General features: G+C 40.3%; 2 protein-coding genes across 2 annotated transcripts; both read left to right on the top strand.

Annotated features, from left to right (window-relative positions):
* LOC121927245 (macrophage metalloelastase-like) lies at positions 1–5,654 on the top strand (the record flags this gene model as incomplete). The annotated part of the gene is made up of 7 exons (XM_042460935.1): positions 1–104; positions 801–855; positions 1,162–1,379; positions 1,477–1,622; positions 3,243–3,389; positions 4,081–4,242; positions 5,611–5,654. Coding segments are annotated over 7 exons (846 nt in total), but the record flags the coding sequence as incomplete, so codon positions are not given.
* Positions 5,655–15,831: 10,177 nt separating this feature from the next.
* On the top strand, positions 15,832–22,799 carry LOC121926769 (macrophage metalloelastase-like). Its single transcript, XM_042460030.1, has 6 exons — positions 15,832–15,968; positions 16,270–16,487; positions 16,587–16,732; positions 18,610–18,735; positions 21,342–21,503; positions 22,677–22,799. Exons 1-6 carry the CDS (start codon positions 15,870–15,872, stop codon positions 22,688–22,690), a joined length of 765 nt encoding a protein of 254 aa, XP_042315964.1. The 5' UTR covers positions 15,832–15,869; the 3' UTR covers positions 22,691–22,799.

The following is a 22,799-nucleotide window of genomic DNA, read 5'->3' as shown; positions in this document are numbered from 1 at the left end:
GAAAAGGTCCTCTGGGTAACTGCAGCCAACCTGCTTTTCATAGGCTGCAGTAGATTCTTCCTGGAGGACCTGAGGAGTGTGCGGGGTGGATTGTATGGAAGCAGGTGATCCCATATATAGGTTGGACCAAAGCCATTAAGGGCTTTAAAGGTCATTACCAACTCCTTGTACTGTGCCCAGAAACTACTGGGGAGCCAGTGGAATGATTTGAAAATATGTTTTATATGGTCACTTCTGGTTTTACCAGTCACCAACCTGGCTGCCATATTTTGAACTCCCTGAAATTTCCAGACTAGGCACAAGAGTAGGCCATGTACGGCGCATTGCAGAAGTTGAATCATGAGGTTACCAGCGTATATACCACAGTTTCCAGGTTCCCCAGTTCCACGAAAGGACACAGCTGGCGTATCAGCCGAAGCTGATAACAATTTAAGGAAGTTGTCTTCTCGATGTTTTCTGGGTTAGTGGATGACATCAAAGAAGAATGATGTTGGCTATTTTCTATAATAAACTGACATGAATAAATCTTTGAAAACGCACCACTTCACATTTTTCCACACATTACAAAATCCCAATTCTTAAAATATTACACAAATTCTCAAAATTATATACAATGTGACCAAATGAGTCACCAAGGGACTACCACTAGATGCTAGCTGGTTGTATATAAATATGCCGTCTCAGCTTGGTAGACATCAGAGGTGGAAAGATTACTCCTCCATTAGAGATAATACAGAGTGTTAAAGAAGGTTCACAATGAACTACTTCCTAATCTGCTCTGTACTTCTCCTGCCTTACAGCTTTGCCATTCCAATAGCTGCAGAAACAACTACTGAGGTTTGGAAGCTCCTACAGGTATGTAATATCAATACTTTTAGCTGTAAATCATATCATGGCTATGCTTTTGCTCCCCTTTGGACTGTTTTAAATTAGTGACATTTTAACATAGTTGCTGAATTCCAACGTTTTTAATCATTGCTGTGAGTTGCATTAGGTCTCTTGAAGTGATATATAAATTAAGCAAACATACTATTTTAAATATAAATATTAATAATAGCAATATCCCAGACCTCTTCCCATTCTCGACATTATTGAAACATCCCTTTCAAGAGACTGAGGGAAAGTATATAAAGTGAACTCTTTTTTTAATTCCTGATCTAGGATTACCTTGACAAGTTTTTCCCATCAGTTGATAAGGCGTCCCACCATAGCCTGGAAGAACGGCTCAGGGACATGCAAAAATTCTTCCATTTGAAAGTCACAGGGAAAATGGACAAAGAAACTCTCAATGTCATGAAGCAACCTCGGTGTGGAGTACCAGATGTCGCAGAAAACCGCAGAGGTACAGTAAGATGGACGAAAAATGTGCTCACTTACAGGTTAGTTGTATTTCAACTCTTTTTGGTTTGCCTCTTTGTTTGTTAAATACCAAAAGTCCCAGTCACTGAATATTCTTTTTTAACATTTTCCTCGAAGGATTAATAACTACACCCCAGATATGCAGCCAGCTAAGGTGCGTGAGGTGATAGCTAAAGCCTTCAAGGTATGGAGTGATGTCACTCCATTGCAGTTCAGGAGAACATCAAGGCCTGCTGATATTGAAATTTGGTTTGCAAGTGGTGGTAAGTCTCTCCTTGTTTACCAACTGTTTGGGGGAGAAATAACAGCACACATTTTTTTTTCACAGTGAAATTGAGAGTGTAACTTTTTCTAAAGCATAATTTGGAAGTGTGCGGGAATCATCACAGAATTGTCTCAGCTAAGTACATAAGAAAAGGAGGATGGAATTCAGTCTTCATCAGTTCTGGTGCAAACACCACTGATCTGTACCTTTAATTCAAACACTAGTTACCAGCTGCCAGAATGAAAACTGGAGAGGGCTCTTGCCTAGAAGAAGGCATTTCAGCATCTTCTGCTTGTTACTTGGTTGCACGACACACAACATCTGATAAATGCTTGCTTCTACACAACCATTACAGGCACAGGAGACCTCTCCAGCTTTCATTCTGGCAATCATATTTGTTCAAAATTTGAGGGGGAGGATTGAAAGAAATTTGAAAGAATGTATGTTTTAAAATTCATTTAAATGTGTATTTAATTAAACAAATATATCCTTGTATATTTCAAGCAAGCTTGGCCATGTTAGCTGGAGGATTCTAGGAGCTGTAGTCCAAACTCTAGTTAAGCTGCTCATCCTACTTCTAATTTAGTCAGTCAGCATCCACCATTCTGTTTATTCTAGGGTGCATTTACACTGTAGAAATAATGCCATTTGAGATCGTTTTATGTGCTGTTACTCCATCTTATGGAATCTTGGGATTTGTAGATTTACAAGACCTTTAGCTCTCTCCGCCAAACTACAAATCCCAGGATTCTGTAGGATGGAGCCATGGCAATTAAAGTGGTATCAAATGGCATTATTTCTACAGTGTAGATGCATCTCTTCTGTTCTCTTTGAAGCCCTGGTGGCACAGTGGTTAAATGACAGTACTGCTGCCACTCACTCACAAACCACAAGGTTGTGAGTTCAGTCCCAGCCAGGGGCAAAGGGTCAACTCAGCATTGCATCCTTCTGAGGTCTCTAAAATGACCTCAATTGTTCAGCTTGTTAGGGGCAATTAGCTTACAGTTGTAAACTGCTTAGAGACTGCTTATTAAAGCGGTATATAAATGAAGCTGCTATTGCTCTTCCGTATCCTGCCTTAGCTCCACCTCCTCTCTGAGGCCATGTTGGCTAAGCAATTTTGGGAAAGTAATGTATCCAAGCTCTTTACTGAAGATTCAACAGGCAGTTCTGTTGGTTTATGCAACTGGAATGCAGGTGGAGGGTCATCTTCTTGTTCCATCTCAGGCAAAAGAAATGTCTTGGAGAATTCTGATGATAAAGATACAGAGCATGTATGCCATAAAGCGAGCATGCACCTTACGGTTCTGCATCTAATAGCACTATATTTTTCCCATTTTGTTTATGTTGTTTACCTTTAAGTAATTTCTGATTTAAGGCAAATAGGGCATATCTATTACAAGGTTTTCTTGGCAAAATTTGTTCAGCGGGGATTTGTCTTTGCCTTCCTGTGAGACTGAGAGAGTGTGGTTTTCTCAGGATCACCAAATGGCTTTCTATGGCTGAGCCAGTCTCCAGAGTCGTGTCCAATGTTCTGATCACTACATCATGCTGGCTCTCTTACACTTATGCTCTTTCCTCTTACAATAGTTACTGTATATTTCCTTTCAAAATTTAGCCCATGGAGATCCTTACCCTTTTGATGGAAAAGGAACTGTAGAAGACAATGTTCTGGCTCATGCTTTCTATCCTCTACGACGCCTAGGATCCCTAGCAGGGGATGCTCACTTCGATGAGAGTGAAAAATGGTCAGAATATGACAGAGGTAAGGCATTCCTTCAGAAGCATTGATGGACCTTTATAGGTATTTCCATGCCATCTTCCAGTGTACAGAGTAAATCAGGGATAAAGCACTTTACCCCCAAATTTTAGAGCCCCTCCCCCCATGATACTGTTATAAGCCACTTATGATAAACACGATCAGTTAATAATGAATAATCAATAATAAAATAGCAACCATGATGATAAATGCCGAACAAATATTAAAAGCAGCAATCAACAACAGAGGCCAGTTTTTAAAGGGTATTACCCACAAAATACTCTTCTAATTTGTGCATAAAATTAGGGAGCAAAAATTTTCATATCTATACTTTTAGAAAGAAGGGTATCATCCATCCATCATTGGGAATACAAAGTTATTCATCCTTAACTGTTTCATATTCATGATCACTACCTGGCCATAATTGTAATCCTTGTTGCCATGATCATAAGTCCTTCCCCACCCTATTTCACTCGGCATCAGCTATATGGGGAGAAAGAGATCCATTCTGTTAACAATTGGAGCAATGATGCTTCCATCAGATTTTGGGGAGTCTGGTCAGGAGAGATTACTCACTTAAGTAGCTGATACATAACTAAGCATCTGATAGAGGATTTGAGCATATATCTAACATTCATTTGACACTCTTTCTACCCCCTACCCCCTCCTTCTCTCTCCCTTGTGCTCTGTGGTTTAGAGACTAACCTGTTCCTTGTTGCTGCACATGAATTTGGCCATTCCTTGGGACTGGAACATTCAAATGTCCTTGGAGCCCTGATGTACCCTAGCTATTCCTACACGAACCCAGATACCTTCTCCCTTCCATATGATGATGTGAAAAGGATTCAGAAATTATATGGTAATTTCTCTGTGCGGTGTCTGTTTTTTATGAGAGTAAAGTCACTGTACCTCAGTGGTGATGTCTACTTTCCATTTACAGGAGAATAGCAGTAAAGCTTGAAAAATCCCTCTGCCTTTCTAGGTGCCATAGTCCAAAAAGTAACTTTTCAGTCCTTTACCAAGCCTCAGTTAAATTCTTTCTGCTTTGGAAGAGCAGAAGAGACTTAAAGCTGCCTTGTTACTTGGGTCTTTTTCCAAACTAGGTCATTTTTGAGACATGACTGTCATCATATTAATCTACCCAATATATGAAAGAACCCTCATTCAGAACAATATAATGCATACATAAGTGGACTGTATCTCTATAGAATCCTAGAATCATAGAGTTGGAAGAGACCTCAAAGGCCATCCAGTCCAACCCCCCTGCCATGCAGGAACTCCCAATCAAAGCATACCCGACAGATGGACATCCATTCTCTGTTTATAGATCTCCAAAGGAGACTCCACCACACTCCAATGGAGCATGTTCCACTGCAATCAGCTCTTACTGTCAGGAGGTTCCTCCTAACGTTTAGGTTAAATCTCTTTTCTTGTAGCTTGCATCCATTGTTCTGGGTCCTATTCTCTGAAGCAGTAGAAAACAAGCTTGCTGCATCCTCAATATTACATGCCTTCAAAGACTTATTCAAGGCTGTCACATCACCTAACCATCTGTTTTCCAGGCTGAACATTCCCAGCTTGCTAAGTCCCTCCTGATAAGGCATGGTTTCCAGACCATATATACGTCCACAAGATAGAGAGTACAAGGCATGTTTACAGATTGCATGCCTCAACCCCAAGCTACTTAATATCAACATAAAACTTACTAATGGGTCTGGATCAGGGCTTTAGGATTATGCTGGAGGGAAATAAGTAGAAATAAACAAACTGGCTCTTAAAATCAAATTGATTGTCATTGCTGAGGAGAAGGAGGAGGTAACCTGAAAAACAACAAAGGCTTTTGTTGAACCTGTGATTAATAAATGATTTGTACTATATGAGTTTGCATAAATCAAACTATATATAATGAACTCTCTGTGTAAAGTTCTTGTGCTAACTCCATGGGAGTGTGCTATTCCTTTCGTGTCTAGCTGGTGGACTTCCCACAGACATCAGGTTGTATGAAGAAAATGGTGAACTAGGCTGTTAGTCAGATTCAACATGACCATCAAGATGCTACAAGACTGTTCTTTTTGCTGCAATGGGCTATTACTATGGGAGTAGCAACCTGGAACTAATCTTGTCTGAAGATATTGATTTAGATCTATTTGCTTTATGCCTTTGAGAAGAACAACTACTGATTTCCAATCTCCTAAACAATATCCTTCTGTTTCTGTTTCTGTTTCAGGAAAGAAAAAATGAACCCCTTGAAGAACTTCATTATGTCTTTCAGCAAACATAAATTATTTCTGTTTTGTGCTTGTGGTATCTATTTTGGAAGGGAGAAAAAACTCTTCTTTTCATAATAAAGCAAAATGGAAAAAAAAGTTCTTTCTGTGTATGTCTCTTTACACAGTGGCCATACAGACCTCACACATGCTGCTTTCTAAGGGACAGCTATAAGATTTTATAAGATGTCCTTACCTGATGTTATCCTCTGTCAGCTGGACTTCAACCTCCATTTAATTCCAGATATAATGGTGGTGCAGTAGCCATGCTTTTGGGATGCGGTGGGTTGCCTCTTTGGGGGGTGCAAGAAAGAAGGATCGTCCTGTTGCTCTACCTTTTTCCTTAAAACACACAAGTTCTTTATCTTTACATATAGCTGGGCCTGGAACAAATTAGCAAAGGTTGTATGCAAACTCCTATTTACCATTACATTTTACCATGGCCAGGGTACAGAAGCCCAAATATCTGGGGTCCCTCAAGGATAAATATGGGGACAAAGGTTTTTCTACATGTTCATAAATGGCCTGTTTCTGCCAAAAGCAGATTTGGGGAGGAGCAGTGGTGTCGTTTTTCCTTATGGTGGCACCTGGTGCAGTCTGCATCCCCTGCACCCACCTAGTGATGCCACTGTGAAAGTGATATCCACCAGTAGCATCACTAGGGTGGTGAGGAGTGCAGGCCACACCGGGTGACACCACTGAAGGCAGAGAGAGGCAGAGGACTGGTGCTCCCCATCCCTGCCCTGGAAGGCGTCATTTTCAAGCCTCACAGGGCAGGTAGGCAGAGGACCCAACGTTCCAGTCTTTGCCCTGCGTGGCTTTACTGTTAGATAAAGCCATGTGGTGCAAGGACAGAGGGGCCTCTTTTGGCTCCACCCCAAAGCCCCTGCCCCCAAAGCCCCCCCACTGGGTGCCAGTAATACACTGACCCCCATTAGATTTGAAAGAGACCTTCAGCATCTTCAGATTTTCATTCATTAATTGATTAACTGATTAAAAACCAAACAGTTTTTAGTCATTTCTCAGACACTTTACCACCTGTTTCTTACTGCAAAGAGGAGCTGGTTGCATTTTCACACCTGAATGGCTTCATCCCTAGAGAACAGTTGAGGAGAATATGGGAAGATGACGAGAAGAAAGACTCTGGTTAGTTATCTTGGAAGCTAAGAAAGGTCAGCCCTGGTTAGTATTTGGCTCCATCAACTGAAATCTGAAATTTGTCATTTTGTGTAGCCCCAGAGCTCTCTGATAGAAAATTCTACTATTTCATCAAACTACAAATCCCAGGATTCCATAGGAAGAAAACATATATGTTAAAGTGGTATCAAAGTTCTACATGTGTATAGTATGGGTATGCTGCAAGCCTTATCTTTGCAGAATTTAGTAGACTCATCCCTCTATTTTTGTTTGTTTTGTTTGTTGTGTGCCTTCAAGTTGTTTCCAATTTACAGCAACATCATGGGGTTTTCTTCACAAGACTTGTTCAGATGAGGTTGCTATTGCCTTCCCCTGAAGCTGAGAGAGTGTGACTTGCCCAAAGTCACCCAGTGGGTTTCCATGGCCAAGCTGGTCATGAAACCCTGGTCTCCAGAATCACAGTCCAGCACTCAAACCACTTTGCCACTTAAAGGCTCATACACACACATATATTTTTGCTTACGGATGGATATAAGAGCACATATTTCCTTTGTCCTTAAAGAAGCAAGGAAGTGAGAGAATTAAAGGCAGGGAGGAGGGAAAGATTGGCAGACTTGCTCAATGGATTATTATAAGTTAATTGACTATTCTGGGGATCATAGTCTACCAAGCCAATGAGCTTGTTTTTATCTGTCTCCTCTGAACAACTCTTGCCAATAAAACTCCATAATAGTTTCGTCTTAGGGTCATCATAAATTGGATTGACTTTAAGACACACAACAACCACAATAAATAGTGGCATATTGCTGGACTAGCTTTGTGCTGCTCCTACTGTGTGTTATGTTTTTAACAGAATGAGATTGCAGTTGCAAGAAATGCAATCCAGAAGAACTTGGCACAGAACTGGACTTCTGCTTTGTTGTTATAAGTGACTGTTCTGCAAAGGAAGCTTATTGTTCTGCAAAAGAAGTTGTGTGTACATAATTAGATTCCATATTCATCCAATAGGAAACAAATAGTAGTTCAGAGCAAAGGCAAGCTTTTTTCAACTCTTAGGTTATCTATTGTTAGATGAACAATTTGTATTCAGCTGACTATTTTAGAAGCTACACCCTCAAGAGAAGATTTTCTACCACCCCCTTCCAAACCACCCTTAGATAGTTTATTACTGTATTGTAATCCATATGGTGAAATTCCATACTGGTGGCCAAGGCGCCGACTGTGGCACAGATCACAAATTACTCATATCAAAAATAAGAGTAAAACTCAAGAAGAAAACAAAATCAGATCATACCAAAATATGATCTAAACAATATCTCATCAGAATTTATCAACAATAAAAGGAACAGATTTGCACTACTAAGCATCATCAACTGAGAAACAGAACTACGGTGTGAAGCCAGGGACATAATAAAACAAGAATGTAGACAGACACACCTAGTAGACAAAAGAAAGAGAAGAAACCATCAATGATAGATAAAAGGTTATAAGCAACAAAGGAAAGAAGAGAAGCAAAACAAAAGGAAACAAACTAAGAACTATGAACGCAACAGTACAATGGCTAGTGCAAAAAGATAAAGAAAACTACTCCAACAACCAATGCAGAGAAATAGAAGACAACAATGAAAAGTGGAGAGCAAGAGACCCATTCCACAAGGTACAGGAAATCAAAGGACATTTCAAACCAAGGACCAGGATGCTTTATGACAATAAAAATAACATAATTTAAGACCAAGAAGGAATAAAAATGATACATGAAATGATGGTCCAGATATTACATATTACCCTATCCCTAGACCCTCAACTCTTCCTACTTAATATGATATTTGATAAGATTTACACTAATAATAGAAGACTATCTAAACTCATAATATACATGGTCACATCAGTGAGAATTCTGTATGCCAAATATTGGGGAAATTCGCAAATACCTACTAAGGAAAAATGGATATTGAAGATCAGAGAAAATATGGACATGGGTCTACTCACAAGTCTACTGAAAAATGAGCCAACAAAAGAGATTATAAAAAAAATTGGGACTGTGTCAAAGAATACAGGGAAAAACAAGGTTGGGATTTTAATGACTGATAAAAGGAAACTTATATAACTCATCAAAATACGATTGAAGGGGGGGAAATACAAATTAGATCCATAAACTGGATCTTCCTTTTTCTCCATTTGACTAGAGCTGGGAAATTAATTTAAAAAAAAAAGAAGGAATAAAAAGACATTGAATGCAATACACAGAAGATGTATATAAAAGAGATTATAAAATAAATGACACATGGAACAAAGAGCCATATGAAGTTAAGCACCAAATTAAAAAAAGTGAGGTGGAAGCTGCAATAAGAGAAAAGGCAAAAAAACACATCACCAGGAACAGATGATATTCCAATCGAACTGCTCCAATCCACACTGGCAGAATCAACACCAGGGCTAACCAACAAATGTCAATAGACATGGAAAACAAAACGATGGCCAACAGATTAGAAATTATCAATATACATCCCCATCCACAAAAAAAGGAGACACAAAAGACAGCAGCAATTATAGGACCTTAGAATTAATCTCCCACATCAGCAAACTTATGCTCAAAATTCTGCAATTTTGGGACAAAACAGATGGCCCTGAAGTGGCAGCTTAACACTGCCCCTTTCAGCACTGGATCGGGCCCACAGCAACTCCACGCTGCAGGCCCAGTCTGACACTTTGCTGCATCAACAAGAACCAGCAAAATGATGCTCCTTTTTAGAGAGGCAAAAGGGTGCCACCATGGCTTGCCACCATGGCTTTTCTGCATTTCTTTGGCACAGCGAGTCTAAATGCTGTACCAAAGAAGTGGCATGATGACACCTGCTGTGCATTCGGGCAGGCAGTATGATGCTGGCATTGGGGCAGATTTGGGGCATGTGGCATGTGGTTGCCACGCCACCACTCCATCCCAATGTCGGCATTTTATGCAGTCTGTTTAGCCCCATAGACTCCAACCGTACATGGAGAGAGAACTCCCAGAGATGCAAGTAGAGTTCGGGAAAGGAAGAGGTACTAGGGACCACATTACAAACATATCATGACCAATGTAGTGCACCAGGGAATTAAAAAAAATCAGCATGTGCTTTACAGACTATAGCAAAGCTTTTGACTGCATAGATTATGAAAGGCTATGGATTGCCCTTAAAGACATTGGAGTGCCAAGACATCTGATAGTCCTGATGAAAAAATTGTACTCAGGACAAGAGGCTACTGTCAGAACAGAACACAGAAAAACAGAATGTTTCCCAATTGGCAAAGGAGTCAAACAGATCTAATCACCCTACTTTATTCACCTAATATGCTGAACATATTATATGAAAACCAGGATTGGACATGGAAGAAGGAGGAGTGAAAATAGGAGGAAGGCATATCAACAATCTAACATATGCAAATGACACCATAATACTAGCAGAAAACCTCACAAACCCGGAACTATTACTAATGAAGATCAAGGAAGAAAGTGCTAAGGCAGGCTTACCGTTGAAGATAAAGAAAACAAAAAGAATGACCACAGATAACTTAATAATAATAATAATAATAATAATAATAATAATAATAATAATTTGTTTTATTTATATACCGCTATTCCAAAGATCATAGAGGTGAACAGCAAGTACGCTAATTAGCAAGTAAGCTAATTTGCCTCCAACAGTCTGGGTACTCATTTTAGCGACCTCGGAAGGATGCAAGCCTGAATCGAGCTTGGGCCCTTTTGTTGGTCTTGAACTCGCAACCTTGTGGTTTTGACTGAATGGCTTACACACATTCAAACTAGAAAATGAGGAAATAAAAATAGTAAAAGAGTTCTCTTACCTGGGATCAAATATTGATAGGAATGGGGACTGCAACAAGGAAATCAGAGAGAAGCTATGAAAGAACTAGTAAAGATCCTATAATGCAAAGATATACAACTGAGCACAAAAGTTAGAATCATACAAGCTATTGTATTCTCTATTACCATGTATAGATGTGAGAGCTGGACAGTTAGGAAAGAAGATAGGAAGGAAATCAATTCATTTGAGATGGAGAAGAGTGCTGAAGATCCCATGGATGGCCAAAAAGACAAACAAATGGGCCCTAGAGCAGATCAAGCCAAAAATCTCCCTGGAAGCCAAGAGGACAGAACTTAGGCTGTTGTACTTTGGACACATCATGAGAAGGGAAGACTCATTGAAAAAGAAATAATGCTAGGAAAGATGGAGGAAAGTAGAAAGAGAGGAAGGCTACATACTAGATGGATGGACTCTATTAAGGAGGTCAAGGATATGACTTTGCAGGAATTAAGCAGAGCAGTGGAGGACAGGGAATCTTGGAGATTCTCACCCATAGGAGATGTGTCATCCGCCATGAGTCGAGATTGACTCAAGGGTGGTTAACAACAAACAAACAAAAAAGTGCTGAGAAGCACTTTTTCAATTGCCTGGTAGAATAAAAAGGGCTTTATCTGGCCCTGAAAAAAATACCAGAGTGAGTCTCTCTGGCAAGGGCATTCCATAAAAGAGGTGCCACCATTGTAAAGACCCTATCTTGTTGCCATTTACTTCCTTTTATTTGGCATCTGATAGTAGCTCAGGGGCAGGGGAAGGCCAACAGCATAAGAGTCACAGCACAGGGGAGGAAGGCCCCACTGGGCATGCTAGTCCCAATCCAAATCCCCCTCACTCCCTTTTTATAAATAGAAAGAGATGCTGAATAGAAGAACTCCTATATCATGTCTAGATTCAGTTGAAGTTCAGTCACTGAAAATTTGAATCAATCATGCTGGTAGAGACAAATTCTAGTAAGAGAATGTAAAATTATTTAATTGATGCAGTAAAGAGTATTGGATTATGACTCTGGAAATCGGGGTTTGATTCTCAGCTCAGCTATGAAATCCACTGGATGACCTTGGGCAAGTGACATACTCTCATTCTCAGGGGAAGGCAATGGCAAACCTCCTCTGAACAAATCTTGCCAAGAAAACCCCATGATAGGGTCACCATGAGTCAGAAACAACTTGAAAGCACACAACAACAACAAGAAGAAGTATGCTTGCTTGTTTTTTTAAGGTTATTTTGGTTCTGAACTATTACTATAATGGGGCTGTGAAACAGTCACAAATGTATTCACAGAGCAAAAATGTATTTATTTTATATGCCACCTTTCTCGTAGCAGGGGCCCAAGGAAGCTTTCTCAAACATTAAAACAATTGCATTGCTTCCCTGCTACACAGGAATAAATTATAATACATCTATCAGCTCCATTTCTTTTGGAAACAAAAATTGTAAAAGAAAACTGTGTCCAAATTCTCCTTCTTATAATTTCTCTTTTACAGTATTATAATGTCTGTTTTATATTCTCAAAATTTCACCTTTTCCAAATATTAAAAAAGAACACTATTTCTCCAAGCTTGATCCCCATTCTTCTTATATTTCCCTATTGTCTTTTATAATCACGTAGAGTTAGTCATTCACATTCTTTGCCACCATTTCCTTGTCCATTCTTCTTTAGATGGTAACTTCTGCTTCTTCCAAAATTTTGCAATCAATATAGTGTTATGCTTTCAGTAACCTGATCTTCATCCATGCTTTACATTGGCCGATCCTTTATTGTGTCCCCAGATCCAAATAATTCTGATTTTAAACTGTATGTTGTGCTAAAGTGCATAATGAAATTCTCATTACTAATTTTCCGATTGGACTTTACACATACCGCTGATAGACTGAATGGGGAGAAGGAATAGAGCGTGAGATGTTACTGGTTCTCATTGTTAGAGTATCAAGAGAGATGGGTGTGGTTTTTAAAAGTAAATCTTTAATTTCTTAGAAGCAACTAAAATAATCACTCAGCTACATTTTTAAAAAAGCCCCTTCCCAAGAGACTAGCCTGGCACCTTCCCATTCTCCTTTCACCATCAGGCAAAGTCTTTTTTGCTTAAGCAGACTTTTAATGTGCAATTCTTCCAGGGAGTTTTCTTATGTAGGTCAGTTAGTCAGTGCTTCATTTAGGTTTGCAGGGCAACTCTATGGTCAATATCTGCTGGAGGTTGACCATAAAATTGCACTGGAAGACCTACAAATGCCTAGAGAAGTGTTCTGTCTAGGAATCTCTAGGTCCTTCAGCATGACATTTGGAAGCAAACATAAGGTGGCTCTAAATCTACAAAACAGTGGTGCTGTACAGACAAGCACCAAAGAGGCAGCTTGCAGCTGCCCATTTTCACACTGCATTGGGACCAGGGCAGCCTCATCGGCAGCCCTGCGGCCCCAATCCAGTGTTTTTCTGGGCCACTGAGAAGCAGAGGAGAAAGGGGTGGCCGCTTTCTCCTCAGATTCATTCCCATGGCCATGTGGTTGCTGTGAGAATGGTCCACTCTAGGAAGGAGCTGAGAAATGCAGCTCCTTCCTGTGATGTCATAAGGGCTGTGTTGCAGCCCTTATGACGTCACTTCCCCGCGCAGCCATGGGGATTCTGCGCAGCGGCAGAGTCATCATGGCGGCTCCCGTGTGAACGGGAGGCCACCAAGAAGCCATCGCCCTGACATTCTAGGGTTAGGGACCATGCCATTGGTGCGTGGTCCCTAACCCTAGAATCGCTGTCGCCACACCACAAAGCACCCATCTGTCTTGGGCCAGTGATACCTTTCTTCTGACAACCAAGATGCAGAAAATATATGGGGCAAGCTTTCAAAGCTCCATTGGCTTCTTCATCAGGCAAAGGTATTAAAAATCATACAGGAGGGGAAAAATTAAAAATTATGACATTAGTCACAGACAAAGGTACTTCTTCTGAGGTCCAAGATGCCTCTGCTACTTGTGTGGTCACAACCCACCGTGTTAGGTAGTGAACACTGAATCTCTCAAGAGAAGCCTCCATGGTTTTACATTAGGATAAGTTTAGGAACTGTTTTGGTCCCAATTTAATGTAGCCCTGTTAGGCAACAATTTGACCTGTTTGAGGGTGGATGTAAAATGTAAAAAGGGCCAATCTCCTCCCTGCAGGCCAGATACATCTCAGCAGACCAAGTGTGTATCTACACTCTAGAAATAATGCAGTTTTACACCACTTTGAGCACTATATCTCCATCCTTATGGAATCCTGGGATTTTTCATTTTAAAAAGTCTTTAACCTTCTCTGTCAAAGACAGCTGGTGGCTCACCAAACTACAAATCCCATGTTTGTGTAGGACAGAGCCCTGGCAGTTAAAATTGTGTCAAATGGCATTATTCCTATAATGCAGATTCATCCCAAAATACTTCCCTTTTTCTTCAAAGTCATTTTCAAAATTGCAACTGGATGTGATATTCCCCCCCTCCCTTTTTTTTTGTTTTTTTTTTTTTTTTGGCAATTTATTTTCCATATTTCTGCATTGGCTATATGGTTTGGGGCCAAAAACCATCCAAAAGCGAGGTTAAAAGGCTGCACTTTCCTCAACCTTGGTCTGTTCTAAACCCAAAAAGAATTAGACATGGTTAAATATCATATGTTAATTCTTGTGTCTTCTGCCTTCATATTACATAAATCTCAACTGGAAGGCTTGTGTGCTTCAAATCTGCAAATTTAGTAAACTTGACCAAAAAAAGTTAATTAAAACAACTCTTGCTTCTGTCTCCATCAGCCAAATTCAGCAAGTACTGCTGTTCTTGGCATGGAAAAGACCTGTTAAAGGTGTTAAAGATGAGAGGGCTCTCCAGGGTGGAAAAGAGAGAGAGAGAGAGAGAGAGAGAGGTGGTGATTTTAGCTCAGTATGGAAATGCCTGGGGACTGAAATCTAGGGCCCATTTGCAATGCACAAACACAATGCTATATTCTACAATACATCATTTGCCACAGCAACATCCTATGGAATCCAGGATTTTGTAGTTTAGTGAGGCACTAGAGCGCTATGGCTGAGATTTCTAAATGCTCCTCCCTAAACTGGCTGTTCCAGGATTCCGTGGCAGTTAAAATGTAATCATAACACTATAATTGTGTGGTGTGACTGGGCCTCCAGACTTTCGTCTGTGTTTCTCCCACATTCAACTTCTTAAAATCTTGAATTCTTTCCACTAAAAATATGAAATGTTCAAATTTGGGTAAATTCTTCAAATCAAAAATGTGTAGCTATTGTTAGATTCTGAGCCAAAGCAAGCTAGAATCTGTAAAGCAGGCACACACACGCATATGAATCACATCTCTTCCATCTGTGTCTCCTTGTAATTGTGTCTGCAAGTGTCAAAGACACCAGTTTTCTTGTCATTGACAAGAAAGAGTGTTTCAAGAAATTGGGACATCTCAGCATAATGACCACATACTGTACATATTTGGATTTGTTTTGTTTTTTTATTTGTATTTCAAGACTGTGCAAAAAAGAAACCCATCTGCACAAAATGTTGAGAGTTTGCATGAAAAGTTTTCTGCCGCAAATGAATGTTTAATTGAAAATTCTTCCCTATTGCTTCTCGGTCTTTTGGCTAAGAGCAAGTGTAGACAATTCCTCCTCCATGAGCCATTAAAAAGTGCACAAAACTCTTGTGATTTCTTCTATTCTCAGGAAAAACCTTATGAAATTATTTCAAAGGTGAAGACTTATATGGCAAGTGTGTGTCTGTGTGTCCCATTCCCCAATCTCAGATGGGTATCACATTCAAACACAATGGAAAAATCATAAACCCTATCACCTCTACAATTCCCACATCATTAGTTCTCATTAAGGAAATAGCAACCAGTCTTTCTAGCAAATGAATGATGTGCAGCAAAATTTAAGGAAGTTGCCTTCTCAATATTCTGTGGCTTTAGCAGATGACACTGAAGGAAAATGATGTAGACTACTTCCTATACTAAACTGACATGAGTAAATTTTGAAAATGCACCACTTCACATTTTTTCCACACATTACAGGATTATAACACTGAAAATATTACACAAATTTCCAAAAGCACATACAAGCAATGTGACCAATGAGTCATAAGGGGGATACCACTACATGCTAGATGGCTGTATATAAACATGCCGTCTCTGTTGGGTAGATATCAGAGGTGGAAAATTTACTCCTCCATTAGTTAATAAGTTATTTTCAAGAAGGTTCACAATGAACTACTTCCTAATCTGCTCTGTACTTCTCCTGCCTTACAGCTTTGCCATTCCAATAGCTGCAGAAACAACTACTGAGGTTTGGAAGCTCCTACAGGTATGTAATATCAATACTGTACTTTTCGATGTAAATCATATCCTAACGCTTTCCTTTGGTGTATTTTAAATTAGTGGCATTTTAATAGGGTAGCTCAATTGTTTTTTCAACTTTTTAATCATTGCTATGAGCTGCATTAGGTCCCTTGACGTGATATATAAATTAAGCAAACATACTATTTAAATTTAAATATTAATAATAGCAGTATCCCGGACCTCTTCCCAATCTCCACGTCATTGAAGCATCCCTTTCAAGAGATTAGGGGAAATTATATAAAGTGACCTCTTTTTTCCTTGTTTAGGATTACCTTGACAGGTTTTTCCCATCAGTTGATAAGGCGTCCCACCATAGCCTGGAAGAACGGGTCAGGGACATGCAAAAATTCTTCCATTTGAAAGTCACAGGGAAAATGGACAAAGAAACTCTCAATGTCATGAAGCAACCTCGGTGTGGAGTACCAGATGTCGCAGAAAACCGCAGAGGTACAGTAAGATGGACGAAAAATGTGCTCACTTACAGGTTAGTTGTATTTCAACTCTTTTTGGTTTGCCTCTTTGTTTGTGAAATACCAAAAGTCCCAGTCACTGAATATTCTCTTTTTTAACATTTTCCTCGAAGGATTAATAACTACACCCCAGATATGCAGCCAGCTAAGGTGCGTGAGGTGATAGCTAAAGCCTTCAAGGTATGGAGTGATGTCACTCCATTGCAGTTCAGGAGAACATCAAGGCCTGCTGATATTGAAATTTGGTTTGCATATGGTGGTAAGTCTCTCCTTGTTTACCAACTGTTTATGAAAAAACAACAGCACAGTTCACAGTGAGATTGAGAGTGTAGCTTTTTCTAATGCATGATTTGGAAGTGTGTGGGAATCATCACAGAATTGTCTCAGCTAATTACATAAGAAAAGGGGGATATAATTCAGTCTTCATGAGTTCTGATACAAATGTACTTAATCTGTACCTCTAATTCAGAAACTAGTTACCTAATAGCTTTCATGTTTCCCACTTTTCGTTCCAATTGAGGTTGCCAGATTGAAGAAGGCTGTTGTAACTTTAGCAATTGTCTTGAAGAGGGAATTTCAGCATCTTCTGCTTGTTACTTGGTTGAATGACAAGCAACATCTACTGAAATGCCTGCTTCTACACAACCATTACAGGAAAAAAGACACATCTCCAGCTTTGATTCTGGCAATCATATGCATTCAAAATTTGAGGGAAAATTAGAAAGAAGGTATCTTTTGAAATTCATTTAAATGTATATTTAAATGAACAAATAACTAATGATTTCAGCCAAGCTGGCAGGGGATAGGTTAGCCTTGTTAGCTGAAGGATTCTGGGAGCTGTAATCCAAGCTCTGGTTAAGCTGCTCATATTACTTCCAACTTGGTCTATCAGCAACCATTATTCTCCTGTTACAGTAGATTTACACTGCAGAAATAATGCAGTTTGACCTCAATTTATGTGCTGTATTTCCATACCTAAGGAATCTTGGGATCTGTTGTTTAATAAAGTCTTTAGCCTTCTCTGCCAAAGAATGATGGTGCCTCATAAGATTACAAATCCCACGACTCTGTAGGATGGAGCCATGGCAGTTAAAGTGGTATCAAATTGCACTACAGTGAAGATGCACCCCTTCCCTTCTCTTCCATACCTTGCCTTAGTTCCACCTCCTCTCTGAGGCCATGTTGTCTAAGTGATTATTGAAAAGTACCACATGCAAGCTCTGTATCAAAGTAAGGAGCCTGTCACATGAGCCTTGGGGAACAGGCCTGACACAGAACGGAAGGGGGTGGGAAGGGAAGGGAACAGAGTAAATGCAGTAAAATAAGTGATATCCCCATGCCATTCTGTTATCTTCCTGTCCCCTTCTGTTCTGCACCAGGCCCATTCCCCAGGGCCTATGCGATAATCTCCTAAAATTCAACTGTCAGCTCTTTTGTTTTATGCAGATAGAATACATGGGGAGAGTCATCTTGTTGTTAGTGGAAAAAAATGTCTTGGACCATTCAGATGATGTGTACAGAGGGTCTATGCCATAAAGGGAGCATACACTCCCATACCCTGCACCCTGATGGCACAGTGGTTAAATGCCTGTACTGAAGCCACTCGCCCAAAACCATAAGGTTGCAAGTTCAATACCAGCAAAAGGGCTCAAGCTCAACTCAGACTTGAATCCTTCTGAGGTCGCTAAAATGAGTACCCAGATTGTTGGGGGCAAATAGCTTACACTTTTTAAACTGCTTAGGGAGTGCTTTAGTGCACTGATAAGCAGTATAGAAATGTACTTGCTACTTGCTACTTGCTACACTTTATGATTCTCTATCTAATGTCACTAATTTTTTTCCATTTTGTTGATATTGTTTTCCTTTAACTAATCTCTGACTTATGGCAACCTTAAGGTAAACAGGGTTTTCTCAACAAGATTTGTTCAATTTGTCTTTGTCTTCCTCTAAGAATAAAAGACTGTGACTTTCCCAAAGTCACCCAATGGATTTTCTATGACTGAGCAGGCATTCAAATCCTGGTCTCCAAAGTTGTACTCCAATGCTCAAACCACTGCACCATGATGGTGCTCTTATGCTTACTCTTACAATTATTCTCTTTCCATTTACGATAGTTATATTTCCTTTCAAAATTAGCCCATGGAGATGGCAACTCTTTTGATGGAAGAGGAGGAACTTTGGCTCATGCTTACTTTCCTGCACCAGGCCTAGGAGGAGATGCTCACTTTGATGAGAGTGAGCAATGGTCAGAATACAACAGAGGTAAGGTATTCCTTCAGAAGCATTGATGGACTATTATAGGTATTTCCATGCTTTCTTTCAGTGTACCGTGTACTGAGTAGATCAGGGGATGAATAGGGAGAAGAGTTTACCCCCAGATTTCAGAGGAGCACCCCCATAGTACTGTCATGAGCCACCTACGATAACATGATAGGTTACTAACTTAAGCTGGGACGCAGTGGATTAGTGATTAAAATGCTAATTCTGATGATCGTAAGATCAGAAGGTTGGCAGTTTGAGGCCCAAGTGCCGCATGACAGAGTGAGCTGCCATCACTAGTTCCAGCTTCAGCCAACCTAGCAGTTTGAAAGCATGCAAATGCAAGTAGATAAATAGGTACCACTTTGGTGGAAAGGTAACAGCATTCTGTGCAGTCATGCTGGCCATATGACCATGGGATCATAGAACTGGAAGAGACCACAAGGGCCATCCAGTCCAACCCCCTGCCATGCAGGAAATCTCAATCAAAGCATCCCCAACAGATGGCCATCCATTCTCTGTTTAAACACCTCCAAGGAGGGAGACTCCGCCACACTCCGAGGGAGTGTGTTCCACTGTCGAACAGCCCTTATTGACAGGAAGTTCCTCCTAATGTTGAGATGGAATCTCTTTTCCTGGAGCTTGCATCCATTGTTCTGGGTCCTGTTCTCTGGAGCAGCAGAAAACAAGCTTATTCCCTCCTCAATATGACATCCCTTCAAGTATTTAAACAAGGCTATCATATCATCTCTTAACTTTCTCTTCTCCAGGCTAAACATCCCCAGCTCCCTAAGTCGTTCCTCATAGGACATGGCTTCCAGACCCTTCACCATTTTAGTCGCCCTCCTTTGGACACTCTCCAGTTTCTCAATGTCCTTTTTGAATTGTGACACCCAGAAGTGGACATAATATTCCAGGTGCGGCCTGACCAGAGCAGAATACAGTGGCACTATTACTTCTCTTGATCTAAACACTAAACATTGATGCAGCCTAAAATTGCAATCCCTTTCACACATAGAGCTTTATCGCATTGGGCTTTAGGAACGGCCCGGCAGGAAACAGAACGAGTGAGGGACGGATTTTACCGCACACACCCGTCCCTCATTCGTTCTGTTTCCCCTCTCTTCTGTTCCCATTCTGTTGCAGAGGGAACACTTTTTGAGAACTGTTCAGAACAGTTCTCAAAAACTGCCCCCTCTGGAACGGATTAAGAACGGAAGAGAGGGGGAACGGAACGAATGAGGGACGGGTGTGTGTGGTAAAATCCATCCCCCACTCATTCCGCACTCGTCCCTGCTCCTTCCGTTCCATGCTCAGAACGGAACGGAAGGAGCCAATGCGATAAAGGTCATAGTCTCGTTCAGCCAGGTGTCCCCCATCCTATATCTGTCCATTTCATTTTTCTGCCTTAAGTGTAGTACCTTACATTTCTCCATGTTGAATTTCATTTTGTTAGCATTGGCCCAGCTTTCTAGTCTATTCAGGTCGTTGTGAGTTTTGATCCTGTCCTTTGGGGTATTAGCTACTCCTCCTAATTTGGTGTCATCTGCAAATTTGATAAGTATGCCCCCAATTCTGTCATCCAAGTCATTGATAAAATCTTTGACAATGCTGGCTCTTCAGCTTAGTAGTGGAGATTAGCGTTGGCCCCTACAGTCAGCTATGATTAGACATTCGTGTCAAGGGGAAACTCTTTCTTTTACAAACTTTAATAATCCGTAATAAAATAGCAACCATGATGATAAATGTCAAACAGATATTAAAAGCAGCAATCAACAACAGAAGCTAGTTTTTAAAGTGTATTACCCACATAATATTCTTCTCACTTTGTGCCTTAAAAATCAGCAGAAATTTTCATATCTATACGTTTAGGAAGAAGGGTATCATCCATGCATCCATACATCCATTATCGAGAATACAAAACAGTTATTCGTGCGTAACTGTTTTGTATTAATGATCACTACTTAGCCATGATTGTGACACTATAGCCACAATCATAAGTCCTTACCAAAACTACTTTACTAGGCATCAGTTGTATGGGGAGAGGTAGGTCCATTCTGTTAACACTTGAATCAATGAAGTTACAGTCAGATTTTGGGGAGTCAGGCCAGGAAAGATTACTTACTTAAGTAGCTGATACTTAACAGAGGCCCAAAACAAACAGGGTAAAAGTGCCATGCTGGTGCCAAAATTAGGGTTCCAGAGCACACGGCAACTGCATGCTCTGGAACTCTAATACATATGGACAGCACTATCTTTACATGATGCCGTCCATACATGGTGTGCGTGCATGATACAAATGCAGTGGCGCACTGGTGACGTCATCCCAGAGTGCCAAAAAAAACCCCAGTTTTTTGCGGGTTCTTTTTGGTCCAGAGGGACACCACACAGTTTGGCTGCTGTGGCGTCCCTCTGGAGTTAAACTAGGTGCCTCCAGTCTGTCCCTTTGGGGTGGTCTGGATTGCCCCTATGTAGCTCATACAGGATTCTAGCATATATCTTTAACATTCATTTGACAAACACCTCTCTCTCCCTCCCTCTTCTCTCTCTCTCTCTCTCTCTCTCTCCCTCCCTCCCTCCCCCTCTCTCTCTTGTGCTCTGTGGTTTAGAGACTAACCTGTTCCTTGTTGCTGCACATGAATTTGGCCATTCCTTGGGACTGGATCATTCAAATGTCCTTGGAGCCCTGATGTACCCTAACTATTCCTACAGGAACCCAAATACCTTCTCTCTTCCATATGATGATGTGAACAGGATTCAGAGATTATATGGTAATTTCTTGTGCTGTGTCTGTTTCTGATGAGATTAAAGTCACTGTAGCTTAATTGTGGCTTTCCATGTACAGTAGAACAACAAATGCATCTGAGGAAGCAGACTTAAGTCTACGAAAGGTCATACTGCCAACTTCTTTCTTTCAGTTAGTCTCAAATGTGCTACAATATCTCTCTACAGTAGAACAACAGTAAAGCTTGAAAAATACCTCTGCCATTCTAGGTGTCATAAGAGATTAGTGCACTGGCTTTAAAGTGCATTTAATTTTCAGAATGAGTGTTTTCACATATACCCATGCTGGGGTGAATGCATAAAACATACTAAAAAGTCTGGATCAGGCCTTTAGGATTATACTGGAGGTAAATAAGTGAAACAATCAAACTGGCTCTTAAAATCAAATTAATTGTCAATGCAGAGGATGAAGAGGAAGTTACAACCTGAAAAACAACAACAGGTTTTGCTGAATAAGGGAGTAATAAGTTTGTGGTTTTGACTCTTGCAGATTGATTATTCATAGATTTTATTAACATGTTCTCTCTAGAAATATCTAGGTCCTCCAGTGCAACTCTGTGGTCAACTTTATCCAAAGGTTGCACTAAGGGCCTAGATATTCCTAGAGAAAACACTCCACTAGGCATTTGCAGCTCCTCCAACGCAATTCTATGGTCAGTGTCTGGCAGATGTTGACCATAGAGTTGTACTGGAGAACCTACAGATTTCTAGTGAGCTGTTATCTCAAGTAAAAACTTAATGTTTTTTTTTTAATCTGTGGTTTTTTTCCACATTCATGGGAGGTCTTGTGCCCCTAACCCCACCGAATGTGGAAGGATAAGTGTATATTTAATGAACTAGACACTGATTCCTGAATTACATGTAAAGTTTTTGTGGTAACTCAATGGAAGTATGTTATTCCTCTCATGTCTGGCTGGTGGATTTCCCACAGACATCAGGTTGCCCATTGTGGACTAGTCAGGCTTTTAGTCAGATTCAGCATGGCCATCAGGATGCTACAACGCTGTTCTTTTGCTGCAATGGGCTATTACTATGGGAGTAGCAACCTGGAACTAATCTTGTCTGAAGATATTGATGTAGATCTATTTGTTTTATGCCTTTGAGAAGAACAACTACTGATCTCCAATCTCCTAAACAATATCCTTCTGTTTCTGTTTCAGGAAAGAAAAAATGAACCCCTTGAAGAACTTCATTATGTCTTTCAGCAAACATAAATTATTTCTGTTTTGTGCTTGTGATATCTATTTTGGAAGGGAGAAATAATAATAAAGCAAAATGGAAAA

Source organism: Sceloporus undulatus, chromosome 3 (genome assembly GCF_019175285.1).
Source record: "Sceloporus undulatus isolate JIND9_A2432 ecotype Alabama chromosome 3, SceUnd_v1.1, whole genome shotgun sequence".
NCBI lineage: Eukaryota > Metazoa > Chordata > Lepidosauria > Squamata > Phrynosomatidae > Sceloporus > Sceloporus undulatus.
This window is presented reverse-complemented; position numbering and strand designations above follow the sequence as displayed.